Genomic DNA, 26,684 nt, shown 5'->3' with positions numbered 1-26,684 from the left:
TAATCCAACATGTATTAAAAAAAATTTATGTCAAGATAAAATGATATAGAAAGTTTTTTTTTTTAATAGTATATTGGAATTTAAATTTAAATTCAAGTTGTTGTATAAGGAGGTGACATTAATGTGTTCATATTAACAAAATCATATTGGATGGAATAAGTGCTCCTTGGACATAATAATAATACTCTAGAAAGAATAATAAATAATAATACATTTTCATACACATTTAGTATATTATTTAATTTAATTTTAATGTTAAATGATGTTATCACTTATCATTGGTACTGTTTTTTAATTGAGATTTAGGTCCCTTTTGGAAGTCAATCTCATAGAAATTAAAGATTGGGGCATGGTGTCTGTGCTACAAGCCTAACTACCATTAGCTTGTGGTTGGACTTGAGACAAAGCCTTTAAGCATGTTGATCACTAACGATATAGGCCTTTCTACACTTAAATTAGGAAAAGTGAAAAGAAAAAATATTATTGTGATTCGACGGATTTGTAACAACAGTTTATATGTTTTAAAAGTTTACAAACAGGATTTGTATTTTGTGTAATTTATAAATTCAGTCCTTCTGTAAAAAATTATTATCGTGACTATTAAAAGAGAGCAATTTGGAACAATTAAAAGATTGGTTTTGTAGATTACCAAAAAATATTTTGCAAATTAACTAAAATATAAGTATTATTTAACTTAAAAATTGACTCACATATCATTTAACTGCAAATTTCACAAAACACAGACTCATTTAAAAACTTTTAAAATACGACGTCTTTTCTTTACAAATCGGTAAAATCACATGGTTTATTTTGTACTTTCTTTTTAAAATTATGTATAAAATATTAGGTGAGGGTAGACATACCCATTTCCAAAGTCATGACAATCCATAGATCTCAATGAGAATTTACTGTAAAATTTACCGATTACAACTTGAGTCAATCCTTATTGATTCTCCTATTTTTATATTAAGGTTACATTCAAACGACTATCATAGTTTAAAAATTTGTATACATGTGTCAGTGGTCAATGCATTTTATAAAACTAAAGCATTTCGTCAAAAATTATTTTCATACTATTTATCTTTAAAGAGAGTAATTTAAATCGACTAAAATCACTAACTTTTCTTTCTTAAAAAAACACTAACTTTTCAAATTACTCCATAGGAGAGAGTTTGATTTTACAAAATAATTAAACTACAAGTGTTCTTAATTGAAAAATTGACTTAAAGATCTTTTAATCATAAATTACACAAACCAAAAACATATGTTTACAAACTTTTAAATCATAACTATATGTTTATAAATTAAACAAAGAATAAGTATTTTCTTACAAATTTTTAAACCACAAACATATGTTTACAACAACAACAACAAAGCCTTAGTCTCGAAATGATTTGGGATCGGCTAACATGAACCATCATATAAAACCGTGAAATCAAGTCGAATCAACGACACAAATTCTCCTCCACCACTCTGTCCTATCCACTACCATATTTTCCTCAATCCCCAATAAACTCATATCACTCTCGATCACCCTCCTCTAAGTTTGCTTAGGTCTTCCCCTATCCCTCACCACTACATCCCTTTGCCACTCTTCAGTCCTCCTAACCGGCGCATCAAGCGCTCTTCGTTTTACATGGTCAAACCACCTTAGTCAGTTTTCCCTCATTTTATTCTCAATAGATGTAACCCCTACTTTTGTCCTAATTATTTCATTACTCACCCGATCCTTTCTCGTATGACCACACATCCATCTCAGCATATGTATCTCCGCCACCGACATCTTATGGATGTGACAGTGTTTCACTGCCCAACACTCCGTACCATATAACAGTGCGGGTCTGATTGCCGTGCGGTAGAATTTTCCCTTCAATCTATTAGGCATGCTGGGGTCACAAAGGAAACCCGTAGCACTGTTCCACTTCGCCCAACCAGATTTAATCCTATGAGCAACATCTCCATCTACTTCTCAATCTATTTGGATAATAGATCCTAAATACCGAAAGCAATCCGATGCCTGAACAACTCTCCCATCTAGGGTGACACAAACATATGTTTATAAGAGAAATTTTACAGTATTCCGGAAGTAATACACCCGACTAATGAAAATCATTTTGAATCTCACTACAAGGACATGATTGGTGGAAAAAAACTATATGTACATTTATCATGAATTCATTGGTCAGGAATATTACTCAAGGAGTACCTTAAAATTTTCCATGTTTATCGATAAAAAAAATCTTAAGTAATTTTTTTCACTTTACCTTCAATTAATTTTGGAATAAATTGAGTGGTCTATGCATTGGATTACTTCATTAACTAAGTGTATATTAGATAATATTAATTAGTCTTAATACATAAATAACCCTCTGAACTTGTCCAAATATTGCAAATGTCCTCCCTAATTTTCAATTGTAACAACTTACCTCTCAAACTTATCCAATTGTAAAACATAACCCCTCAAATATGTCCAATTGTAAAATATAACCCTAAATTGGGATTTTTTACCCCGCACTTGAAGCAATCGTAAAAACATTTCCCTGGATTTGTATCACGTCATGAAATCTTCAATGCAGCTATTTCTCCACATAAACATCTTTTCACCACCATAATATCCCAAAACTTTGAATCAAGAAATCACTGAAAAATGAATAGGAATAACAAAAAGAAGACCATTAGGTTGAAGAATAAGTTGAAGAATTGGGGATTTTGTTACTTAAATACTGATTTTTTTGGGTCCAAAGATCACATTCCATGAGCGTTGCAGCTTTTATATTTAACGTGTTTCTCCAATTGCAGTCCATGCCAGCAATTTGAGGTTCTGTTTTACAATTGGACAAATTTGAGAGATTATGTTTTACATTTGGATAGGGTAAGTTGTTACAAGTGAAAGTTGGAGGGAGGGAGGGGGCAGTTGTAACATTTGGACAAGTTCAAAGGGTTATTTGTATATTAGGTCTATTAATTATATTTCATATTTTTTATGTTTTATTTTAAATGTATTTAATATTAGAATATGTGATGCCTCTAAGGGCTTGATTGGATGCATGGTAGGGAAGAGTAAATAAAGAAAAGATAGAGAAGGGTAAGAAAATGTAAAGAAGGGGAAGGAAGGGTAATTTCTAACCCTTCACAACCACCGAATTGATGGGTTGAAAATTGGATGTAATTTCTTAAAAAAAACCCTTCAAAACCCCTCTATTACCCTACCTTTTTTTTTTTGTGTTCCAAACATGGGTTTATAAAAACCCTTACTAATCCTTCCCCCTTCTAAATAAGGATTTCTATCAACCCTTACTAACCCCTCCCTTATTAGCCCTTCTAAACCCTCCATCTAATCAAGCCCTAAACAATAAAGGGGATTCCTCAGTACCAGTCTTGATAAGGACCACAATCTCCTATCATGTTGGAGTGGTGGACCACAAAATTATTCCATTACGAAAAAAAACTACAAAATTGATAACATTCTTTCCAAACTTTAATTCAAAACGTAGAAACCACTATTTTGAAGCAAGCCATCTTAATTCTAAACAACTCATAAAATAGTTTTTGATAAAATTTAAAACAATTACTGTTACTATCAAATAAATTTTGTAGGTTTTTAGAGCAAACAACTGCTCGACAACAAATCCATCTCTAAATTACCCCCACATTCTTCTTTCTACTATTGTCAATATATAAAAATTACCTAAATAATTTCCCTAGCCTTTCTCTTCACCGCCTCTCAACATCTTCATCTCCTCACCTCAAGCTTCTTCTTCCCTTTTTATCAACCTTTTTCCGTTACTACCACCACCACCTTGCAGGTTTACTCGAGGAGGAAGAAGAAGCTTGTCTTCCTTCTTCCTCCTCCCATTTATATTTTAGTTTTCATTTTCGTTTTCGTTTTTAGTGTTAGATTTACAGTTTTCTTGTTAGTTTGAAGTCCATATTCCTTCTTGAACTTCTTTTTTCGTCAGATCTACACTTGTGAACTATACTTTTTTCTTTTATTCTTTTTTCGGTCTTAGCAAGAGCGGAAAAGGTTTATCTTGTCCGTAGATCTATAGATCTGCGTGGATACACAAACAGAAAGGACTTAGATCCGAACGTCCGTAAGAGCCTAAAGGATGAAGTATGGATTACAACAGTTTTTCAACAGGATTCGATTTACGAGAAGGATATGATTTCTATGTCTGTTGTATTTGTATCTTTTTTAGTTTTTATTGCTCTTTGTAGTCTTTTATTGCTCTATATAGTCTATTTCTTCCCTTTGTGGGTTTTTGTCTATATGGGATGGAGATTTTATTCTCTTTGTTTTGTACTGTATTTGTATTATTAAGTTAATGGAATGATATATGAAATTTAAAAAAAAAAAAAAAAAACCTAAAAAATGGTTGAAGTTATTCAATTAAAGCGAGTCACCAATTGTCCTTGTAACCATACAATTTTTCTAGGAAGCCGACATATGCTATTAACTATTAAGAGCAACTAATTGTCGGCATTATATGTAAAATGGAGAGGGGATCCAAATTCAGAAAGTTAAACACATTCTTTGAATTGTTTATTTGGAGTTTGGTTTTATAAAGTGCAGGTCTCGGAATGTGAATACAACAAACTAATGCTACAACATTTGTAATTATTATTCTAGGTTAAATATAATTAAATTATTTCTACTTCAACAACCCAGAACAACAACCCATAAAACTTTGGCTAATGCTATAAGGTATGCGTTTCATATTAAATATATTTTTTAAAGAGTTGCATAGCAATTAAGATTATTAGAAAAAAGATTTTTCTACTCCATTATTTATTTTTTTTTTGGTAGAAAAGGAAAAGAAAAACAAATAACAACAAACTACCCAGGAATTAGCCTAGGGAAGCTAACCCCAATCCTATCTTCTAAGAGAAGATGAGAGATGAAACTAGGGGAAACAGGAAGGGTAGTAACGCCTAACGTCCCTTCATGGCCCGCCGCCGCCAAGCGATCAGCAACACGATTCTGCTCTCTAAAAATGTGTCTGAACTCTACGAACTCAAAGGAGGAGCAAAGCCTTATAATAGCTTTGATGAGGTTGCGACTGTTAAGACCCATAGAATGATTCTCAGAAATCATTTTGATTGCTTCCAAATTATCAGACTCCACAGAGAGCCTCTTAACACCCAGCCTTTTAGCAAGATTGATTCCAGTAAGAATAGCCCAGAGCTCCGCAGAAAAGGAAGAACCCAACCCTAAATTCTGGGAGAACCCAGAAAGCCAGACGCCCCCTACATCTCTAAGCACACCTCCAGCCGCAATCTTACCGTTACTGAGGCAGGAACCATCAGTATTCAGCTTCACAACCCCCTCTCTTGACCTGCTCCATCCCACGAGATGGACATCACAACACTGAGAGGCTCTGGCAAGGGACTCTCCTTTGAAACTATCGATAATAGAGAAAAGTTTTTTCGAGAAGAAATCAGCTAAGTTTGTCATAAAAACAGTTTTATCTCCAAAAATCTCCTCGTTTCTCCATTTCCAAACTTGGTGACAGATAATAGCAAAGAAAATGTCACCATGCTCCATGTATGGAAGCAATTTTCCTCTAACACCATCAGAGAACCAGTCGACCTCAGAATGTGCCATGAAGGAAGAGAAAATATGGTGTGGGAGAATTTTCCTCCAAACCTCTTTACTATTAGAGCAATCTCTAAGAGCATGGCACAAAGTCTCAATATGGCCTCTGCATCTACTGCAAGCTCCAGAATCAGCCAAGTGCCTTCTGTGCCTATCCGAATTAGTAAGAAGCCTGTCCTTAACGCCCAGCCACAGGAAACTCCTAATACGGAAAGGAACTTTAAGGGTCCAAATCGACTTCCACACATCCGAGGGAGGATCAGATCTAAAGAGAGAGAAAGCTTCAAAGGCCGATTTGCAAGAATAAACTCCATTGTTAGTCAGCGCCCAACAGTGCCTATCCAAGTCTTCCTCTTGATTACTCACCTTCACTCCCCGCATTCTAAGGAGAGTCTCAAGGCTAAAGAAAGTATCAAACTTTGACCAGATCCAGTCCCCTTCCGAGTCAACCACATCGGCAATCCTCCAGTTGCGTATATCACTAGGCGGGGGGGAAGAACACACCTCAATTAACGGTTTATCCCCAATCCAGTTATCAAACCAGAAACTAATGGACTTACCATTCCCCACCTCCAGGCCAACTCCCAAGCAGAACTCATCAAACACAGCACTAAGTCCTTTCCAAAGGAAGGAACAATTAGCAACTCTCTCTTTCGGGCCCCCGAAGATTTTGTCTTTCCGATACTTACCACAAAGGAGGCGAACCCAAAGAGAGGAGGGGTTTTGCCACATACGCCAAAGGAGTTTCATTAATAAAACTTTATTATTGTCCTTTGCTTTCCTAATACCCAGACCCCCAGAATCTTTAGGCTGGCAAACCTCACTCCAAGGCACAAGATGGATCTTCCTGCCCTCCGCAGCTTCCCCCCACAGGAACCTACGGTTAATCTTGTCAAGATCATTAAGCACAGGATCCGGAAGCTTACAAGCCTGCATGATGTGATTGGGAGCAGCACAATTAACAGATTGAATTAACGTGAGGCGGCCAGCGAGAGACAGAGTCTTGGCTTTCCAAGTGGCACACTTCGAATTAGCTTTATCCAAAGTCTCTTTGAAGGAGCCTTTAGACACACGCTCACTATGGAGGGGAACGCCCAGATACTTCCCAAGAGAATCAGTAAGAGGAATACCTGAGAGATCACTTAATCTCTTACAGACTCTCTGATTCATATTCTTAGAGCACATCATCCTAGATTTCTGGATATTAAGCTTCTGCCCAGAGGCCGAACAAAAACAATCCAGAATATCCATAATGACTCTCAACTGCTCCTCATTACCCTCAAGAAAGATAAGGACATCATCTGCAAAGAATAAGTGAGTCACCTGGGGACAGAAGCTGTTGATCGCCACAGGGTGGAAACTCCCATTATCAATCGCATCCTGAATCAGGTGAGAGAACCTCTCCATAGCAATAACAAAAAGGAAAGGGCTCATAGGATCCCCCTGACGAATTTCTCTGCCCGGGGAAAATTCCTCCGACATATCCCCATTGACCATAACTTGAAACACAGGAGAAGAAATACATACCTTAATTAAACTTCTCCAGCTGTCCGGGATTCTAGCTCTCTCAAGGCTCTCCATCAAGAAATCCCAATTAATTCGATCATAGGCCTTCTCTAAATCCAGCTTCAGAGCCACAATGCCTTTCCTCCCCTTCCTAATCTTCATCGTGTGGACCATCTCTTGGGCGATCACCACATTATCCATCATTTGTCTACCAGGCACAAAGCTACCCTGATTCTGACAAATGATCGCAGGAAGAATGCCACGGATTCTATTAGCCACAATCTTTGTAACAGTTTTGTAAAGAACATTACAAAGACTGATAGGTCTCATATGCAAAAAGGAAGAAGGCTTATCAATCTTAGGAATCAGAACCAGGAGGGTTCTATTAACCAGCTCAATATCCTTCGAACCACTGAACACCCCCAAGACAAAATTATAGATGCCTTCCTTCACTACATCCCAATGCTTATGGTAAAAGCCCGCCGGAAGACCATCAATCCCAGGAGCTTTAGAAGCCCCAATGCTGAAGATAGCTTGGTCAATCTCTTTTCGGGAAATAGGTTGAAAGGCCTCCTGACTACAATCCTCACTGATTAAAGGAAATGTAGCAATAGAGTGAGCCCTCTCCAAAAGAACAGGTTCCTCTTTGAACAGCTCTCTGTAGAAATCCAGGGCTAAGTTCCGAATAACCTCATCTTCATAAACCCAATCACCATTAGAATCCTTAATGGCCTCAATTCTATTTCTCTGCCTTCTGATCAGGGTAGAGAGATGGAAGTATTTGGTATTACGATCCCCATCTCTAATCCAGGACTTCCGAGACTTCTGGAACCAAAGGAACTCCTCCTGCCTAAGCACAGCCTCCAGCTCCTTCTGAAGGGTTCTGAGGAGGCCCTCAAGGCTATGATCAAACCTCCCCTCCAACCTGCGTTGAATGCCCTCCATCCTCTTTAATAACTTGTTCTTCCTTCTGATAATATGCCCAAACACATTCCTATTCCACCCCTGCACCTTATTCCTGAACCCTTCAGCAGCTTGCAGTACATACGAATGAGGTCTCCAACTCTCATGAACGAACTCTTTAAACTTAGGATGGGACTCCCAAGCCAACTGATACCGGAACGGTCTCTTACCCCTAGGATGCTTACCTCTCAAAAGTCTAAACAAAATAGGACAATGATCCGAATGACGGAACGGGAGGTTCAACACAGAGCACTCGGGGAAGGAAGTTAGAGCTAAAACATTAGCGTAGACTTTGTCCAATCGAACAAAAGTATTATTACGCTTCCAAGTGAATTTATGACCAGAAGCCCCCAGATCGGAAAGCCCACATAAATCCATACTATTCTTGTGATGCAGACAGCGATTAACATAATGATTGGATCCCCCTCTCTGATCACTCATAAAGGCGATATCATTGAAGTCACCCGCCACAAACCAGGGCTCCGAAATGCTGACACTCATAGAATAGAGAACCTCCCAGAGCCGTTTTCGATTAGACAAGATAGGGTCAGCATACACAAGGGTAATAAAAAAGGGAGTATTGCCGGAAATACTCACTTTACAATGAATGAACTGCTTATCCATGCTAAGAATATCAAAATGAATCCGATCTGGCCTCCAAAAAAGCCAAATCCCCCCAGCCCGGCCAGTTGCCTCCGATCTAACACAGTGCCAGTTCTTAAACTTCTTAACCACCTCATCTGCTTTCTCACCACTAATCTTAGTTTCCAAAAGAGCAAAACAAGATGGATTAAACTGCTTAATAAGATCATTAATATGGATACGGGTAGCCTTGCTAGCCGCACCCCTAACATTCCAAAATAACAAATCCATAGAAAGGAGGACAACTGACCACACCCCTACCCTAAGCTAGGTATTTACTAGGGGCTCCTGAGAGCCTTACCGAGGTACCCCCGGGCCCCCTCTTATCTGGAAACGCCAAAGTGTTAAGGCCACTTTTTTGTTTTCCTTTAAGCTTTTTCATATTAGTTTTGTTAACTCCCATAGATTTCCCAATCCCAGGATCAATACCAGGAACAGGAATACTAACCTCATTTGAATTCTTCATCCTTCTAGCTGCAAGGGTCAGGGTCCCCCCCTGGGCTTCATCCTTAGAGACAAAAAGTGGGTTCACAGATTCAACCACCTTCTCGACTGGATCTACAGACTCTAATCCTGGAATACTCTCATCCATATGATTCTCATCTTGGTCTGACTCTTGAACTTCCTCAATCATCAGGGCCCCAAATCTGGACCCAGGCAAGGCTACTGAAGAAACCCCAGCCTCCTTTCTAGCTTTGAGGACAGGCTTCTCCTTGACATTTGGAATAACAGTAGCTTTAGGAGAAAGGGACTTAGAATTTGTGTTGATATCAGGAGGACGATTGTGAACCACTGCAGGTTGATTCCTACGTCTAGCGGGCCTCTTTGCCACCATCCAGGGACCAAAGTTCCCTTCATACCCCTGGTTCCCTCCAGTAATCCGCACACTACTCTCAACCCTCTCTATAACAACCCTCTCCCTTTTAGGGCAACCCTCCTGAGAATGACCATACATGCCACAATCATAACAGATGTTATGTAAACCTTCATACTCAATAAAGAACACTTTATCCTGAACACAGAACTTAGAAAGTAAAGGTTTAGCCAGATCAACATCTATACATACCCTAGCAAACTTACCCCTAATGGCCCCAATTGTAGTCTTGTCCACATGGTGGACCTTACCAACCAAACCTCCTATTTTACTCAGAAAGTTTTCACTGTAGTACTCAATGGGAAGGCCCGGGAATCTTACCCAAGTCAAGATCCTGTTAACCGAACAGTCGTGAGGATTAAAATTAGGAACCCAAGGCCTTAAGGCCAAAACATGATTGGAAATGATATATGGGCCTCCCTTGATAACCGAATTATAATCCTCAACCCTAGTAAATTTAATGACATAGTAGTCATTTTTCAGGTCAGTAATACTGACTTTACCTTTCCTTGCCCACTGCGCTTGTATTCTTTGGGCAAAATAGTTAAAACTAATTCGCTTACCCAGGACAGTAACAATCAAAGACACCTTCCACTTCTCTCTAAGCTCACGCTTCTCTGCAGCGGAAAGTCTAATGACCGGACAGAGAGGATCCTCCTGGCCATTATCTTCCTCATCAGAATCCGAGAACATATCATCAGAATCTCCCACCATTAAAACTTCCTCTAAAACCGGCTCTTCCTCAGCCACCCCCATGACCGTGTCCTTCCAAGAGTTTTTACCAATCTCGCTCATCTGAACCCTAGGTCTGGGGGAGACCGTCTTCCCATGAGCTACTCCTACAACACCCACCCTTCCCGAATTATTAGAAACATCCAGACCCGAGGCAGCCTGCCTCCATTATTTATTGATTCCACTGTTTATTTATTTTATAATAAGTTCATTAATTATAATTAATCTCTATAAACCCATGTTTTATAGTAGAAAAAAGATGATTTATTGATCATCTTAAAAAAAAAAAGTGTATTGATCATTATGAATAAAAAAAAAATCTCTAGAAAGATATGTAATATGAAACAGATGAAATATTTTTATATATTTAAGTTCTAGAAAAAATTCATTTTAAGATATAAACAATTTTATGTTTGTTTGAGTAATAGCAAGAAGCTTATTTTTTTAGAGAAGAGATGAAACTTATTGCATTTGTAATCTTTTTTGTTCGTATATCATTTTGATTGTTTTTAATAATTTTGATTATATATATATATGAAAATTAAAATATATTTATACTAGTCATTTTACATACTTGATTTTGAAATTTCTTCTCCCGGACTCATCATCAACTTTGCTAACTAAGGTACAATTTAAACATTAATTAGAATCCATTTCTAAGAAGAAAAAAGAAAAAGAAATCCAAGAACATCCACATGTGAAGGGGAAAACAGAAAAAGTTAAGAACTTACTAAAATATTATTAATATGCATTAAGACAATAATAAATATTATCATCATTACACAATCGTATTAGGTGGACGGTGATGAGTGATCATATCATATGTGCCGGTCGGCGTCCCTCTGTCGTCATCCAAAATCTCAGATCAGCTTTAACTTACCTGAAATTCAGACGGAAACTTGTGGGAGGCCAAGAGAAAATGGCTGAACATTATCTGGGTATAGAAGATGCTTGGATGAATGAAGCACAAGAAATGTCAAACATGGTGGAGGATATAGAAAGCAAGATCAAGAACGAGGATTTAGAGAATCAGAAGAGGCTAACAGATAATTCAAAATCTAAACTTTTTCAAGTTGGGATTAAGCTTGATCGCCTTGATTCCCTCCTCCACAATCCTCATTCTAAACCCATCTTGTATGCTACTTTTTCCAGTTATGCTAGATTGAATCAACTTTTTTTTTTTTTTTTTTTCCTTAAGTAATATGGAATAGCAGTGGATTTGCAGAACAAAGGAAGATTTGGAATTCCGGTGGAACATGCTTTCAGAATTCCGGCGAAGAACAAGATCACTGGCTCTCACTCTCTATACATCACCCTCTACAAAGAGGTACTACTATTTTTCTCTTCCCTTAATCCTCGTGTTGGTTAATTAGTGAGCTTCTATGTTGCACGGATACGGAAATATACACGGTAAATATTATCTCTAAAACATAACCTTTATTTGAAACTACAATGGAAACGGACACGAAATAGACAGATACAGACATGAAATGAAACGCAGAAACTCTACTAAAGAGAAATGTATGTGCAACATAGGGTATATATCAATTCTACAACTTTTTTTTCGAGGTAAAGTCACTCTTAGGATATTGTCATGGAACCAATTGAACTAAAGCTGATAATTAAATGTTCATTTCATATTAATATACGATAAGCAAATATCCACTGATCTTGAAGGGTGCACAACACAGACCTATGTTACTATATCCTGCAATTAAATCAATAAATTGAGTTGCCAGGAATTGAACTCTAGACCACTTGATCAAACTAGCTCTGATATCATGTCTGCTTCTATGTTTGAACTAAAAGTTCAGATCTTATAAACATCCCAGGTTACTTTTTAGTGCCCGACTTTTCGTAGCTTTTTGTGCTTTTCCACTCTAACAAAAGAGTAGATTTGTTTGTTTCTAATTGAGAAACAACTATTTATAACTATAACGTCAGAAAAATCAGTTAATTTCTAACGATTACCAACAACAAAACAGTTAAACCAAACAATTTCGCTCATACGAGTAACTATGATTATTGTATATAACCTTGATTAGATATTTAGGGCCCGTTTGTTTTACCAGCTGTTTGCTGTTACGGTTTGTTATTTGTTGTTGCTGTTGAAAAATGCTGTTTTTTCAAAAAAGCAGAAATTCTATGCTTTTGTAAAAAGCTGCTTTTCGGGTGTTAAAAGGCAAAAGGAGGTCTGCATGTAAAAGGCAAATAAGAGGTTATTAACTAAATACCTAAAACTCTTCATTTTAAAGTGAAAAGACAAACAATAATATGAAAATGAGCAACCAAACACCCCCTTAGATTAATAAGCACAAGGATCAAGCTTGACTGATTTCTGCAGTTAGTAAATAGATTTTGTTTCTTCATTTTGCTTGAATAGCATTCTTAATTACTTTTATCCTGGGCAAAAGACTTATCTGTTGCAATTCCTGAAGGAATAAGTACACCAACCTGAAGCAACGAACAAGGTACAACAAAAAGCGTAAAACAATAATAGAATCTAAACAACAAAAATTAGAAAATGAGATTAAACAATTAAAATCTTTGTTAACATTGAGTAATGTCTTCTGCAGATCACATGAAATCCTTCTTCTACTTAGACGATCTCGATATGCACAAACCTCTAATAGTTGTCAGTATCATTAATCATGTAAAGTAGTTGTTGATTTCCTCCTTATTAAGCTTTTGATATTATATTGTTGCATTTGCTTTTTTATGCAGTCAGATGAAGCAACCCAAAGTCGAGATCAGGTTCATCGATCTTTCGAATACGAGCTATTGATCTTTTGCTTTCCTTTCAAACTTGTCTTTCAGATTTCCTAATTATCTATTCACTAAGCAGATGAGGCAATCTGGTTGTTATACTATAATTACAGTACTTAGAATACTCGGATGGATCATCTGTTTGGTTTTGGGAGGAGCTGCACTTCTATTTCTCCTGATTATCATCTGCTCACTTCTATAATCTGTCTACTCTTCATATTCAGAAATTTTTTCCTTGGGCAGGAAAAAAAGGGAGCACTACTTTTAACCTTCTTTTGCAACCAAAGGAGCAGCATCTTTAATCCTTCTTTCTTTTGAGTTTGATTATTTGTTGTTTTGTAATTAAGCCTGTGTATTACTACAAGTTTTTAACATTGAACACCTGATATTTTATCATATCATCATATTTAGAGGCGGAAATTTCAGATTATTGTGTCATAGTCATGTTATGTTTGTATATGTTTCGTATGATTATATATGAGCTAAATACAAGAAAAAAAAAATGATAATCATGCCAGCTTAATGATTGTTAACTGAGAATTTGGAGATCTACAAAACAATAAGTGGGCACATCACAGGTATATATAACATTTCAACACTCACCAGAAACTTACCCCAAAACCATTAATGAATCTGTTTCAGCAATTAGTTAATCTTATAATGTCACTGCCACTGCCACACATAAATCGCACAACAAACCACCTGCATCAGCTAACTCAACTCATTTTAACACCTCAAAACTTTTACTTGGCTAGCCCAAATCCCGCAGCAGCATAAATATGTTTCAAAGCTGCATCTGAATTTAGTTTAAAAAGACAACTCAACCTATCCCCACAGCATTAACCCCTAAAAGTAAAGCAAGAAATTAAGTTCTAGATTCTGAAAACGAGATACCAGAGACAATTGAATAACATGGAAAACAATGTCTGTCCATCCACTATAAAACACTATCTGCAATCCGTTATGACTATTCATAATGCTGAATTAATTAGGATTTCAGTAATTTCCCCCAATTTCATGTAGATAAAACACATAAATAATTTTAGATCATGTATAAAGCTCAATCTCCAATTGAACACGACTAAACCTATAATTAATTACTTAATAAGAAATAAGTACCTTGAATCCTCACCCGTTGCCAACCTTAAGAGCCCTGAATTCTTTGAATTCGAAAACAAAAGTTCAAATTAACTTAGCAAAAACTTAGAAAATATTAGAAGGATAAAGCAAAACATAAAACAAATTACCTGATAATTCCAGGCTCTTTCATATCTGGAACTGGAGCAGAAAAAAACAGGATTAACACTCAATACGATAGCATTGAGTCCAATAAACTTCAACGCCAATCTTCTTGGCAACGTTTTGAATTGTAGTGAAGGAAATTGGTCATCCAACTCCATAGCCACACAATATCTCCTCCTCATGAATCTAGAATACACAAAAAGTAGTAACAATTTTGCTACTAACAAAAATCAGAACTAAAATGCAAATATTCTTACCCAGCGGATCGGAGAACTGAAGAAAATCGAAATTGCAGTGGAAACCCTCTCATTAGCAATGGATTTTCATAAAAACAAATGCAAAAAACCATTAACAGCATAATGATAAGGGTAAGTTACATAATAGTCCTAATTAATTAAATTATTTACAAGTATCTCATATTCCAAAAATAATTCTCAAAATATCAAATCCTTAAAATTTAAAACTACTTACAGAAATTCACGGTGGAAAAAAATAAGAAACTGTAACTACATTTGACAAAAGCAAAAATAAAAAAATGATAGCTTGATAAAAATAAAAAAATAAAAAAATAAATGGAAAATGACAAGAACCATAAAAAGAAGTTGCAAAACTGTAAAAGAAAATTAAAAACTGATTTCTAACGTAATATCCTCTAATGATAATAGGAAAATTATAAAATTGGATCAGGCCCATTTACACATGTAGACCAATTATATTTCAAACTAGTAAAATCAGTACTTTTAATATATTTTAAGGATTAGAATTTATAAATTAGAAGTCTAAATATATTTTTTAGGGTTTATGATTTATGAATTGGAGTCTAGATTTCTTAAATTATGGTGTAAAATCATAATACATAGATAATAATGATATATTAAGAATTAAGTTTGATGATATGACTAAGTTGTAATTTTGTACTTAATTATGATATTCATGTATTTGACCCTTATTTATTTATAAATTTTCCAAAATATCTCAAACATTTCATCTTCCCCTTCCTTTCCACGGAATCCATTTTTCATTATCCTATCTCTTCTTCCTCTCTTCGCCTCTCTGTTCTTGTGCGAATCGAAGGCATGGTCTTCATCTTCATGTTTCTTCTTCGTCTCTTTGTTTATTTCTTCTTATGCGAATCGAAGACATCATTAATTGACGTTCTTCTACGTTTATCATATGTTTATTGTCGATTTCAATGGCAAAAGGCAGAAAGAAGGTAAGTATCTACTGTATTTTTGCGTTCATCTTCCTCTCTTTCTAGGCTTTACATTTTTGTGAAGCCTGCGAAGCAAAATCATCATCTGTAGTAGTATTTTCTTCAGAAAATAACTTCACAGAATGATTTTGCTTCACATATTGCGAAGCCTGCGAAGCAAAATCATCATTTTTAGGTTGTATTTCTGTTCGCAGACTTCGCAGTTTCGCTTTTATGCGAAGCGTTTCTTTCATTATTTTCCTAAAATTACTCCATTTTTGTGAAGGTTGAATACAAATACATCAAATTCAAGTATTCGTTTAGCTTGAATACAAAGGCATCAATCACAGTGAGGGGTGAGTTGTGATGTGATGAAGAAAGTGAAGACCAAATGCTCTAGTTCCTTTTGCTTTTAAACTTCCTCCCAAATGTTCTAGAAGCGCTCCATTATTGGGAACTTCCTTCCAAATGTTCTGGAAGCACACTTCCTCCATTGCTGGAGTTTAGGGTTTAAGATTTGAATTATTGTTGCAATCTTGTTGTAAATTTTGATAATCTTATGTTTTTTTATGTCATTTTGCTAATCATGTTGTTTACTTGTGTATATCTTCATCAAACAACAAAATATACCACTTTGCATTTTCTCCAAACTGCAAAACTTGAGCAAAAATTGTGAAGGTAAATACTACTTCAATACATGAATTTGCTTTGCAGTTTGCGAAAACTGCGAAGAAAAACTCATTATGTGAAGTAGTATTTACCTTCGCATGCTTCGTAGTTTGCGAAAAAACGAAGTAAAATCATATGCAGGAAGTATTGTCCTGGAAAAAACGTAAAAAATAATAAAAAACAGAGTGCCAAGTTCGCAAGAAGAAATATTTTACGTATATATTTGTTGATAATTAAAAATATGAGTCGATAATTAAAAACAGAGTGCCAAGTTCACAAATTAAGAAATAAACAAAAAGAGAAACGAAGAGAGAATAAAGGGAGAGTAAGAAATTTCTAAGTTGTTATATATATATATATATATATAGATGAGATCAGGTGTGACACATTTCTTATGGTGTAATTAACCAAAAGGAGGTGGCAAATTTGTAAATAAAAGGAAAGAGAAAATTGTTTTATTTTTTTTCTTTAAAATGCATTTTCCCAATTTTTCCAACCTCGTTTTTCAAAAAATTTTATACCGTTGGACTCGTCTTAATTAAACGGTCATTTTAAGATCCATGAAGCTCAAGTAAAAAAATTTCCGGTGAACGAAATTTGGGTGGGCGTTTTCCGGCAATCAAAAAAGTGTCCAGAAAATTCTCAAAAAATTCCAGAAAATGTAAAACATTATTCTAAGAAACTTTAATTCTTGGATCGAAGCAAGATTTCTTACGGTTTAGTCCCAATAAAACTTTTTCCTTAATTTTATCCATTTTACATGCTTCAACAATTTGTTGGGTAAAAACTGTAAGGAATCTCGCTTTGAGCCAAGAATTAAAATTTCTTAAAATAATGTTTTACATGTTTTGGAATTTTTTGATAATTTTCTGGACACGTTTTTTGTTCTACTTACGTTGTTCCAAATCAATGTACCATTTGTTCCAACATAATACTTATATTGTTCCAACAGAAAATTGTTTTATTTCTTTTCTTTAAAATACATTTTTCTGACATTTCTAACCTCGTTTTTTGAAAAATTTTATACTATTAGACTCGTCTAAATTAGACAGTCATTTTAAGATCCCTGAAGCTCAAGTAAAAAAAATTCCGGTGAACGGAATCCGAGTGGGCATTTTTTGACAAAAAAAAAAGTGCCCAGAAAATTCTAAAAAAATTCCAAAAAATGTAAAACATTATTCTAAGAAGCTTTAATTCTTGGGTCAAAGTGGGATTTCTTACGGTTTAGTCTCAATAAAACTTGTTCCTTAATTTTATCCATTTTACATGCTTCAACAATTTATTTCAAAAATGTAAGGAATTTCGCTTTGAGCCAAGAATTAAAGTTTCTTAAAATGATGTTTTACATGTTTTCAATTTTTTTGATAATTTTCTGGGTACTTTTTTTTGTCCTACTTACATTGTTCCAAATCAGTGTACCATTTGTTTCAACATAATACTTGTATTGTTCCAACAGAAAAATGTTTTATTTCTTTTCTTTAAAATACATTTTCCCGACATTTCTAACCTTGTTTTTCGAAAAATTTTATACTATTAGACTCGTCTAAATTAGACGGTCATTTTAAGATCCCTGAAGCTCAAGTAAAAAAAATTCCGGTGAACGGAATCCGGGTGGACGTTTTCTGGCGAGAAACAAAGTGTACAGAAAATTCTTAAAAAATTCCAAAAAATGTAAAACATTATTCTAAGAAACTTTAATTCTTGGGTCGAAGGGGATTTCTTATGGTATAGTCCCAACAAATTATTGAAGCATGTAAAATGGATAAAATTAAGGAAAAAGTTTTATTGAGACTAAACCGTAAGAAATCCTGTTTCGACCCAAGAATTAAAGTTTCTTAGAATAATGTTTTACATTTTCTGGAAATTTTGAGAATTTTCTGGAAACTTTTTTCTCGCCGGAAAACGTCCACCCGGATTCCGTTCACCGGAATTTTTTTTACTTGAGTTTCAAGGATCTTAAAATGACCGTCTAATTTAGACGAGTCTAATAGTATAAAATTTTTCGAAAAACGATGTTAGAGATGTCGGGAAAATGTATTTTAAAGAAATGAAATAAAACAATTTTTTCTATCCTCTCTTTCATTTTATTTACCAATTTACCACCTTGCCTTTTTTAATTACCATCAAAACTACATAGTTTTGTTATGTCACACAATAAGCTCCTTGTCACAACTTAAGTCATTGTCACGCTGGATCTCAACCCCTATATATATATATATATATATATATATATATATATATATAAAGGGCATTTTGGAAAAGTCACAAATAAATAATCTAGATATGTAATTACTGGGGTAATTGGTGTAAATATGTAAATGGGCCTCCCATTTAACCTAATTTTATAATTTTTCCTAATGACAATATATCATTTATCCGTCCCACTTAGCAATGGGCTTTAGGAGTAATTCTAATTGGGTCGCAATAGGTTTTTTGGTTTGAGAATTCGTATCTATATGACATATAGAGTAAGATAGTTGAATTAAAAGAAAGTGAAAGTAACCTGAAGAAGCTGTATTTGGTATATGAGGGACTTAATGCGGGTAAACGAGAGTAATGGAAGGTTAAATATCAAATTAACCTAGTTTTAGAGTTATTTTTGGAGAGTAAATGAAGTTTAATGGAAGTTAAATACTTCCTTTCACCTCCAAACTATAACCTCCAAATTGGAGGTTAATGGAAGTAACGTAAAGTTCATTAAAAAAATTTATGGGCAGAGTAAATTTAACATTCATTCCCCTGTATATTTAAACTCCTAAACTTTCATTCCTCTGTATATTTAAACCCTCAAACTTTTAACTCTCATTTACATTTTATAAACTCTCAAACAAGATTAATTTTTTAACTTTCATTTTGATCACTTTCGTTTCCTTTCCATTACCTCATTTTAACTCTCACCACATTAACCTTTAATTTATACCAACTTTTCACCTATCCAACACACTTCTCTCTTTCCCATATAAGATTTTTGATCTTCCTCATACACCTTTTCACTATTCATCTTCTTCCCTAAACCAAAAACTCCATAACCTAAACCTCCGTTTTTCTTTCAATCTTTCTCCAAATTTCTCTTTTCCTCTCACAAAAATTTGAAATTTATACACCATGCCTAGATATAAGAAGGTTGGTCACAAGGTTTCCTCTACCTCTGACAATCGTTTGCGTTTTCTTTATGGAGCTCCATTCGATATTGCTTCGGATGAGGAAGGGAAGCGGTATAAGCACTTTTCTGGGCCAAAGATCGTGTTTCACGATATTCTATTTTTGGATTTTGCAACGGTGAGTAATTTTTCTTTCACCACAAGGATTAATAAATTTCTTAGGGTTTTAGGTTGGGAAAGGTTTGCTTCTATGCGTTTCCCACATAGTGAAACAGACATTATTGAATTTTTAGTTACCCTTTCCTATGATAAGAAGAATAAAAGGCTTATATTTAGGAATTTGGATAAAATTTATGAAGTTGGATATGAGGAGATGAATATTTGGTTTGGCTTTCCTACAAGCAATTTTTATGCTAAGCCTAAGAATTTTCAAACCAATCTGGTTTGGAAATCTTTGACTGATTTGGATGGATTTAATCCCAAGAACACTTCTAACAAGCTCATTAAGGATAATTGTATTTTCTATTTCCATAAATTTTTATCCTATTCTCTTTTTGGGCGAGTTGAAGGGTCTAAAGTTCAAAGTCGGGATTTGTTCATCTTAGATTGCATTTTTAAGGGATTGATGGTAGATAGCATTGGGATGATTTTTGATTCTTTAGTCCGTGCCTCTGTTTCAACCAATAAACTAATTCCTATGGGTAATTTGATTACGGGTATTGTTTTGGGTGCTACGGGTAGATTGGAACAATTTCAATCCGGTGAGCATGGTTATTTACCGATGTTGGACTATGCCGCACTTTTACGAGCTAATTTAGTTGTTAGCCAAGGTCCGCCTACATTTAGGTCTTACGAGGCTAGGACTGCTAGTTTATTTGCAAGTTTGGGTGTCGGTACTTCAAGTTCACGTGGGAAAGGTATTCAAGAGGAGGAAAATAAGGAAACGGATGTCGGTGAGGAAGAGGAAAGGAATGAAGACGAGGCACCACGTGAGGACGTCAGGACCAATGTAGATGAAGTCGTGGGTTGGCAACGAGTCTTGGATCAAGTCAATGCCAACAATAGACAAATGAATCTAAGGATTGATGAAGTTGACGAAAACATCAACACTTTGAGGAAGAAGCACAAATCCACTCATCGACGGTTAATGTCATATTTCCGCCGCCAAGGAGTCGAGTTGACACCATCTCCATCGGATTCTCCTTCACATTCATAGGTTTTATCTTTCCTTATTTTTTGGACTATTTTTATTTTCATTTTATGCTTGTTTGATACTCGTTTATTTTCGGTTTTAATTTCGTACTCTATTTTTTATGAATTATCAATTTTTTCACCAATGAGGATATTATCCAATTTAAGTGTAGGAGGCAATATTTCATTTATTTTATTTGAGTACGAATGCTTGTTGTTTTATTTTGCATACATATTTTTGCCTACGTAAAAAAATCATAATTATACATATGCTAAAAAAATAATAATACATATTATATATGTTATAAAAAAAATTATATCATAGTAGTAAAAAAAAATATATATAAATGTGCTAGAAATAGTTAATATATATCATAGTAGTAAAAATTATATCATAGTAGTAAAAAAAATTATATCATAGTAGTAAAAAAAATATATACATATGCTATTAAGATTATATAAATGTGCTAGAAATAGTTAATATTTCTACAAGGGCATTGAATATTGAATATTATAAAAATCTTCGAAACTATTTTTAAAGAAAAAGTCTCGAGTGAATGTATATAAGTAATAAATTCTTTATTCGATCTTTCTTTTATATTATGCTAATGCATGATAATATAATTCATATTTCTATCTTTAAATTAGGTTTATAGGCATTAATCAAACTAACATTTTTAGCTTTTGCTTGGTTTGATTCCGTCTTACTTTAAAATTCAATTGAATTTTTTAGGGAAACTATAGCCATAATACATATTGATTTAGGTCAATATAGGATGAAGGTACTCTTTTGTTTTCCCACATTAAAATTTTATATATTTTTAACACATATTGAGTAAATTTGAAATCGTTATCTTAACTTTTGGCCACGATTACGACCACCCATGTCATAGTCGATGTATGAAAGGGAAGAAAAATAAAAAAAATATTACTTTTGGACACGGTTGCGACCACCCTTATCACGATCGACGTATGAAAGGACCGTTAAATAAGTAATAAATTAAAAGCAAGATGGCGTGTCTAAGTTTAAAGTCACGATTGCGTCTACTCATGACATGGTCGAGACTTTTTAAGTGGAAATACGACCATCTACAAACTAATTAAATTCATAAAGTCACGGTCGAGACCACCCTTATCACGGACGTGACTAGAAAATAAAACAAAAGAACAAAAATATATATATATATATATATATGGAAGAGTTCTCAATGGTGAGTCTCCATTCATAGGGACTAATATGTTTTGATTAAATGACCTGCTATAGAAGGTTACCAATAGGGTATCAAGTTACCTAAAACATATTTCTCTCTCTATAATAAATGATTATCCACATTTTTTAAAAATACACTCTCTCCATAATAAATCCATAAAAATGATTGGTAAATAAAATTATATATAAAAATCATTAAAAAAAAAACTAAATTCCGCCAAAAAAGAAATTGATGGTGGATGATATATATATATATTTTAATAAGACCCAATTTAGCCCCTATACTATACTTTAGAAATCAATTGACTCCCCCCAACCTCTTCAAATACTCAATTAGGTCTTTATTATATGCTATAATCAACAATCAGGACCAGTTGCTAAATGATGGTTAAAAAAAGTTGACGGTAAAATATATATGTTTTTAATCAATTCATAACCTACTCCTTTTTACTGTCACAATCTTTCTGTTATAGTGGATCTTTTTTTCCACTTCTGATTTTGTATTTTGTATGATTCTCATAATTTGTGCTAAAAATCATTAACTAAATTAACATTTTTTATTGGGTATATAATTTATTAGTCTCCACCTCTTTATGTAACACACTGTTTAGTCCTATTATGCAAAACACATTATAAGGTCATATCTTTTGTAAATATTAACACTTTGGTCCCTTTTTCTATTTATTTTTTAGATTTTTAACCGAACATATCTTAGCTTTCAAGACGGCTATAGTACAATACAAAATGGCCAAGTTACTCTGTTATTTTCCGTCTGACTGTTTATGCCAAATACAATGGTTAAAAATCTAAAAAAATAGATAGGACTAAAGGGTTAATATTAATAAAAGATAGGGACCTCATAATGTGTTTTTCAAAATAGGGAGACTAATAAATTATTTACCCTTTTTTAATTGATATCAGCTAGATGATTGGGTCATTTGCAACTTATACAATTAGAAGGATTCAATTGAGAAGCAAGGAAACATCAAACTATTACCGAACCGCAAATTGGAGTGACTAGGGGTGCAAAAAAGTCTTCTTAGTTCGCAAACTGTTCGAGTTTGGCTCGGTCAAACCTTGGTCAAAGTTCGGATCGATTAGGCTCAACTCGAGTATAAATGAGCCGAGTCTGAATTTCCTCAGATTTGGCTCGAAAGCTCGTGAGCAAACTTGTGAGTTTTTTTTTATAAATTATATAAAATCCAATAATGGCATGTCATGCTTCTCTTTTCCGTATTAAAATAAAATATTAAATATTATAATCCAAAATGTTAGAGGATAATAAAAAGTTAGAGAAGTAAAAAACATATAAAAAATATTTGAAGAGATTGCTATTTATGTATATAAGTTGTATAAATGAATATAAAATCAGTATGTGATAATATTTATATAAAAAAACAGTATAAAATAAAATTTTGATTTTGGCATAAAATTTTAAAAAGAGAAAAGGCAAAAAAATATGGATGAATAAATAAAAAAATAAAAAAATGGGCAAAGTTGGGACATTTGACTAACAAGGAAGGCATATATAGCGGTGAGAACTGCTTGTTGCGCTATTTTATGTGAATGATTTTCTTTTAATCAAATCGGGTCACACCGGTTATCGGCTGGACCGTTGGTTTTCGGTCTGATTCCGGTTTTGTCTAGTTTGTTGTATTTGTGACAAAACAGTTCAACTCGGATTGAGAGTCTGATCGGCTTTTGGTTCAATCGGTCGAACTGGTTGGTCTGATCCGAGTTCTATAACATTTGTTTTTAGTATTTAATTTTTTGGAGTTTAAATTTCACATTCTTTTATTAGAAGGCCGATTTTTAATAATAAAATGTTAATTAGGCATAATTAAGTATAGTCAAAACTATTTCAAAAAAATCAAAACGAGCCATTCGATGAGCTTCGAGCTCGAGCCGAACATATATCGAGCTCGATCTCCACACTTCTTGAGCCGAGCCGAGTCTGTCCCTATTTGGTCTCGGTTCGGCTCGTGTGCACTCCAAGGAGTGACAAAAACAATGGAGGATAAAAAGGCGCTACCATTTATTCCGACGTCAAGAATAGAGGTTCCTAATTATTTTCAGAGGAATTTTTTTTAGGATTGATGATAGGAGAGACATTTGCAACATGTGTAAATTTGACGGGATCAATCTGTCATTTAGCTATTTTGGTTAATATGTGTCTAATTGGTGGCATTAACAAAGAATATGGAGTGATTTGCTGATTTTAGGAGTATAGCGACCTAATTAATTTTGGATGTATAGTTTAAGGGCTGGTTTGGACTTTATACTTTTTTCTTTAGAAAAGTGAATGATTTAAAAAAATATATTAAGTAATGGGTTTACTTGCTGGCTTTGTTCCAGTTCTTCTTTATTTTTTCTGTTGTTAAGCGAGGTAAATCCCGAAAGAGTTCGGTACAGAGTCTATTCCCATTTTTCATTGAGGTAGTGGTCGAGTGCCTAGCCCCTATTGGTAGAGCAACAAAAAAGATATTATTATCAAATTAAATCATGTCACTCCATATTCCTCGTAATGTATCTTAACACATTTGGGGAGACCGTCCGCCCATTTATCGCATGTGAGGGGAAGACTAGTAAAAGATTCGAGCTGTAATTTCAACTCATACTGAACCAATTTTAAACAGAAAAATAAATTAATTAATTTGGGTGAAAGATTGAATTCTTTCAAAAATATGTAAGTGAATAATATAGTTAATACATGAAATATCTAAAAACTTTGTGTATAGGAAACTCTACAAAAACAATTAAGATGTTCACATTATTAGTGATCTCCATCCATTTACCTATATAGATAGAAATGATAAATGTTTAAATTAAATATGAACAAATATTATAATAACTAAAACAAATAAAGATTATAAAATATATAAAATTTATTTTCCTAAATACCGCTAAAGTTTACGGCTAGGAGCAATTTTTTCTATAACGTCTAAAATAGTGCAATTTTTCCCCTAACCTTGTCAGTGAAGAGTAATTTCACCCCTAACATTGACACATTTTTAAATTGAGCTTATATTTATTACATTACGTTGCGTTAGGGATTGTAAGCTAAATGATTTTTTGTAAATAAATGAAAGCTTAAAGAAATAAAAAAAAACCCTAAGGTTTTTGAGCTTATATTTCTTAGGATTTACAAATTAAGCTTACAATCTTAGAGATTTATAAATTGAGCTTACAATCCTAAGGATTTATAAATTAAGCTTACATTAAGTTACTTTACAACTTAGTTATGTTACGTTAAGTTCCGCTAAATTGTATTATGTTAAGTTTGGTTAAGTTACATTATATTACGTTACGTTGTGTTAAGTTACGTTACGATATGTTACACTAATTTAGGTTATGTTATGTTAAATTGCACTAATTTACATTACGTTATGTTACGTTACACTAAGTTGAAAGCTTAAAGAAATAAAAAAACCTAAGGATTTACAAATTGAGCTTAAAATCTTAAGAATTTTCAGTTCAGTGATGTTTCAGTTCGGTAATATTTCAGTTTAGTAATATTTCAGTTCGGTGATGTTTCAGTTTAGTAACATTTCAGTTCAGTGATGTTTCAGTTCAGTAATATTTCAGTTTAGTAATATTTTAGTTTAGTAATATTTCAGTTCATTGATGTTTCAGTTTAGTAATGTTTCAGTTTAGTGATGTTTCAGTTCAACGATATTTTAGTTGAGTAATATTGCAGTTCAGTGATGTTTCAGTTTAGTGATGTTTCAGTTCAGTAATATTTTAGTTAAGTAATGTTTCACTTCAGTGATGTTTCAGTTTAGTGATGTTTCAGTTCAATAATATTTCAGTTCAGTGATATTTTAGTTTAGTGATGTTTTAGTTCGGTGATGTTTCAGTTCAGTAATGTTTCAATTTAGTATTGTTTCAGTTCAGTAATGTTTCAGTTGAGTAATGTTTTAGTTCAGTGATGTTTTAGTTCAGTGATGTTTCAGTTTAGTGCTATTTTAGTTCTGTAATGTTTAAGTTTAGTAATATTTCGGTTCAGTAATATTTCAGTTCAGTGATGTTTCAGTTTAGTGATGTTTCAGTTCAGTAATGTTTCAGTTTAGTAATATTTTAGTTTAGTATTATTTCTGTTCAGTAATGTTTCAATTGAGTAATAGTTCAGCGATGTTTCAGTTCAGTGATATTTCGGTTCAGTTATGTTTCAGTTCAGTGATATTTCAGTTCAGCGATGTTTCAGTTTAGTAATATTTCAGTTCAGTGATGTTTCAGTTCAGTAATGTTTCAGTTTAGTAAAATTTTGGTTTAGTAATATTTTAGTTTAGTGATGTTTCAGTTCAGTAACGTTTCAGTTCAGTGATGTTTCAGTTTAGTGATGTTTTAGTTCAGTAATGTTTCAGTTCAGTGATGTTTCAGTTCAGGGGACTAACTGGATATTTAACTTATTTTTTCACGACTGAGTAATTAATTGATTAGATTTTACATAAGTTTAGGGGACTAACTGGATATTTTATACGTTAAGTTATATTATGTTACAATATATTATGTTACTTTACGTAACTTAACTTAATGTACCATAACTTAGCATAAAATAATGCAACTTAACATAACACAACTTCTCATAGCGTAACATAACATAATGTAATGTAACAAAACCTTAAATTATGTTATGTTACGTTACATTACGTTACATTACGTTACGTTGTGTTACATTACGTTACGTTACGTTGTGTTATGTTACGTTATGTTATGTTACGTTACATTACGTCACGTTAAGTTACGTTATGTTACGTTACTTATGTTACGACATATTACATTACGATACATCATATTACGTTATGTCAAGTTACGTTACGTTACGTTATGTTACGTTACGTTACGTTACGTTACGTTACGGTGATGTTTCAGTTAAGTGATGTTTCAGTTTAGTGATGTTTTGGTTCAGTGATGTTTTAGTTCAGTGATGTTTTAGTTCAGTGATGTTTTAGTTCAGTGATGTTTCAGTTCAATGATGTTTCAGTTTAGTGATGTTTTAG

The 26,684-nt window shown here is 33.9% G+C and overlaps 2 protein-coding genes across 8 annotated transcripts; one reads left to right on the top strand and one right to left on the bottom strand.

The window, feature by feature from the left end:
- Positions 1-11,105: 11,105 nt before the first annotated feature.
- LOC136205365 (uncharacterized) lies at positions 11,106-14,732 on the bottom strand. Of its 4 annotated transcripts, XM_065995917.1 has the most exons (5): positions 14,579-14,732; positions 14,327-14,507; positions 14,199-14,239; positions 13,694-13,781; positions 12,601-12,767 (listed from the first exon to the last, which is right to left on the bottom strand). In XM_065995917.1, exons 1-4 carry the CDS (start codon positions 14,677-14,679, stop codon positions 13,718-13,720), a joined length of 387 nt encoding a protein of 128 aa, XP_065851989.1. In that variant the 5' UTR covers positions 14,680-14,732; the 3' UTR covers positions 12,601-12,767; positions 13,694-13,717. The 4 variants fall into 4 exon arrangements, with proteins under 4 accessions (XP_065851990.1, XP_065851989.1, XP_065851988.1 ...); XM_065995918.1 differs by lacking the exons at positions 12,601-12,767; positions 13,694-13,781 and adding an exon at positions 11,106-11,193; XM_065995916.1 differs by lacking the exon at positions 13,694-13,781.
- On the top strand, positions 11,119-13,504 carry LOC136205363 (uncharacterized). Of its 4 annotated transcripts, none has more exons than XM_065995912.1 (5): positions 11,119-11,447; positions 11,539-11,640; positions 12,890-12,948; positions 13,038-13,067; positions 13,159-13,504. In XM_065995912.1, the coding sequence occupies exons 1-4, from the start codon at positions 11,119-11,121 to the stop codon at positions 13,043-13,045; spliced, it is 498 nt and encodes a 165-aa protein (XP_065851984.1). In that variant the 3' UTR covers positions 13,046-13,067; positions 13,159-13,504. The 4 variants fall into 4 exon arrangements, with proteins under 4 accessions (XP_065851984.1, XP_065851982.1, XP_065851985.1 ...); XM_065995910.1 differs by having other exon boundaries at positions 11,528-11,640; XM_065995913.1 differs by lacking the exon at positions 12,890-12,948.
- Positions 14,733-26,684: the final 11,952 nt, after the last annotated feature.

This window comes from Euphorbia lathyris, chromosome 9, assembly GCF_963576675.1.
Source record: "Euphorbia lathyris chromosome 9, ddEupLath1.1, whole genome shotgun sequence".
Classification (NCBI taxonomy): Eukaryota; Viridiplantae; Streptophyta; class Magnoliopsida; order Malpighiales; family Euphorbiaceae; genus Euphorbia; species Euphorbia lathyris.
Note: the sequence above shows the minus strand (reverse complement) of the source record. Positions and strands in the feature narration are given on the sequence as shown.

Coding starts and splice junctions, on each gene's coding strand:
- LOC136205365 (XM_065995914.1), bottom strand. CDS start 14,679: ATGCTGTTAATGGTTTTTTGCATTTGTTTTTATGAAAATCCATTGCTA. Junction 14,240..14,326: donor AAAGAGCCTGGAATTATCAG/GTAATTTGTTTT, acceptor TCGAATTCAAAG/AATTCAGGGCTCTTAAGGTT. Junction 13,428..14,198: donor GCAACGGGTGAGGATTCAAG/GTACTTATTTCT, acceptor AGTAATACACAG/GCTTAATTACAAAACAACAA.
- LOC136205363 (XM_065995910.1), top strand. CDS start 11,119: ATGAGTGATCATATCATATGTGCCGGTCGGCGTCCCTCTGTCGTCATC. Junction 11,448..11,527: donor CCTCATTCTAAACCCATCTT/GTATGCTACTTT, acceptor ATGGAATAGCAG/TGGATTTGCAGAACAAAGGA. Junction 13,068..13,158: donor CAACCCAAAGTCGAGATCAG/GTTCATCGATCT, acceptor TTCACTAAGCAG/ATGAGGCAATCTGGTTGTTA.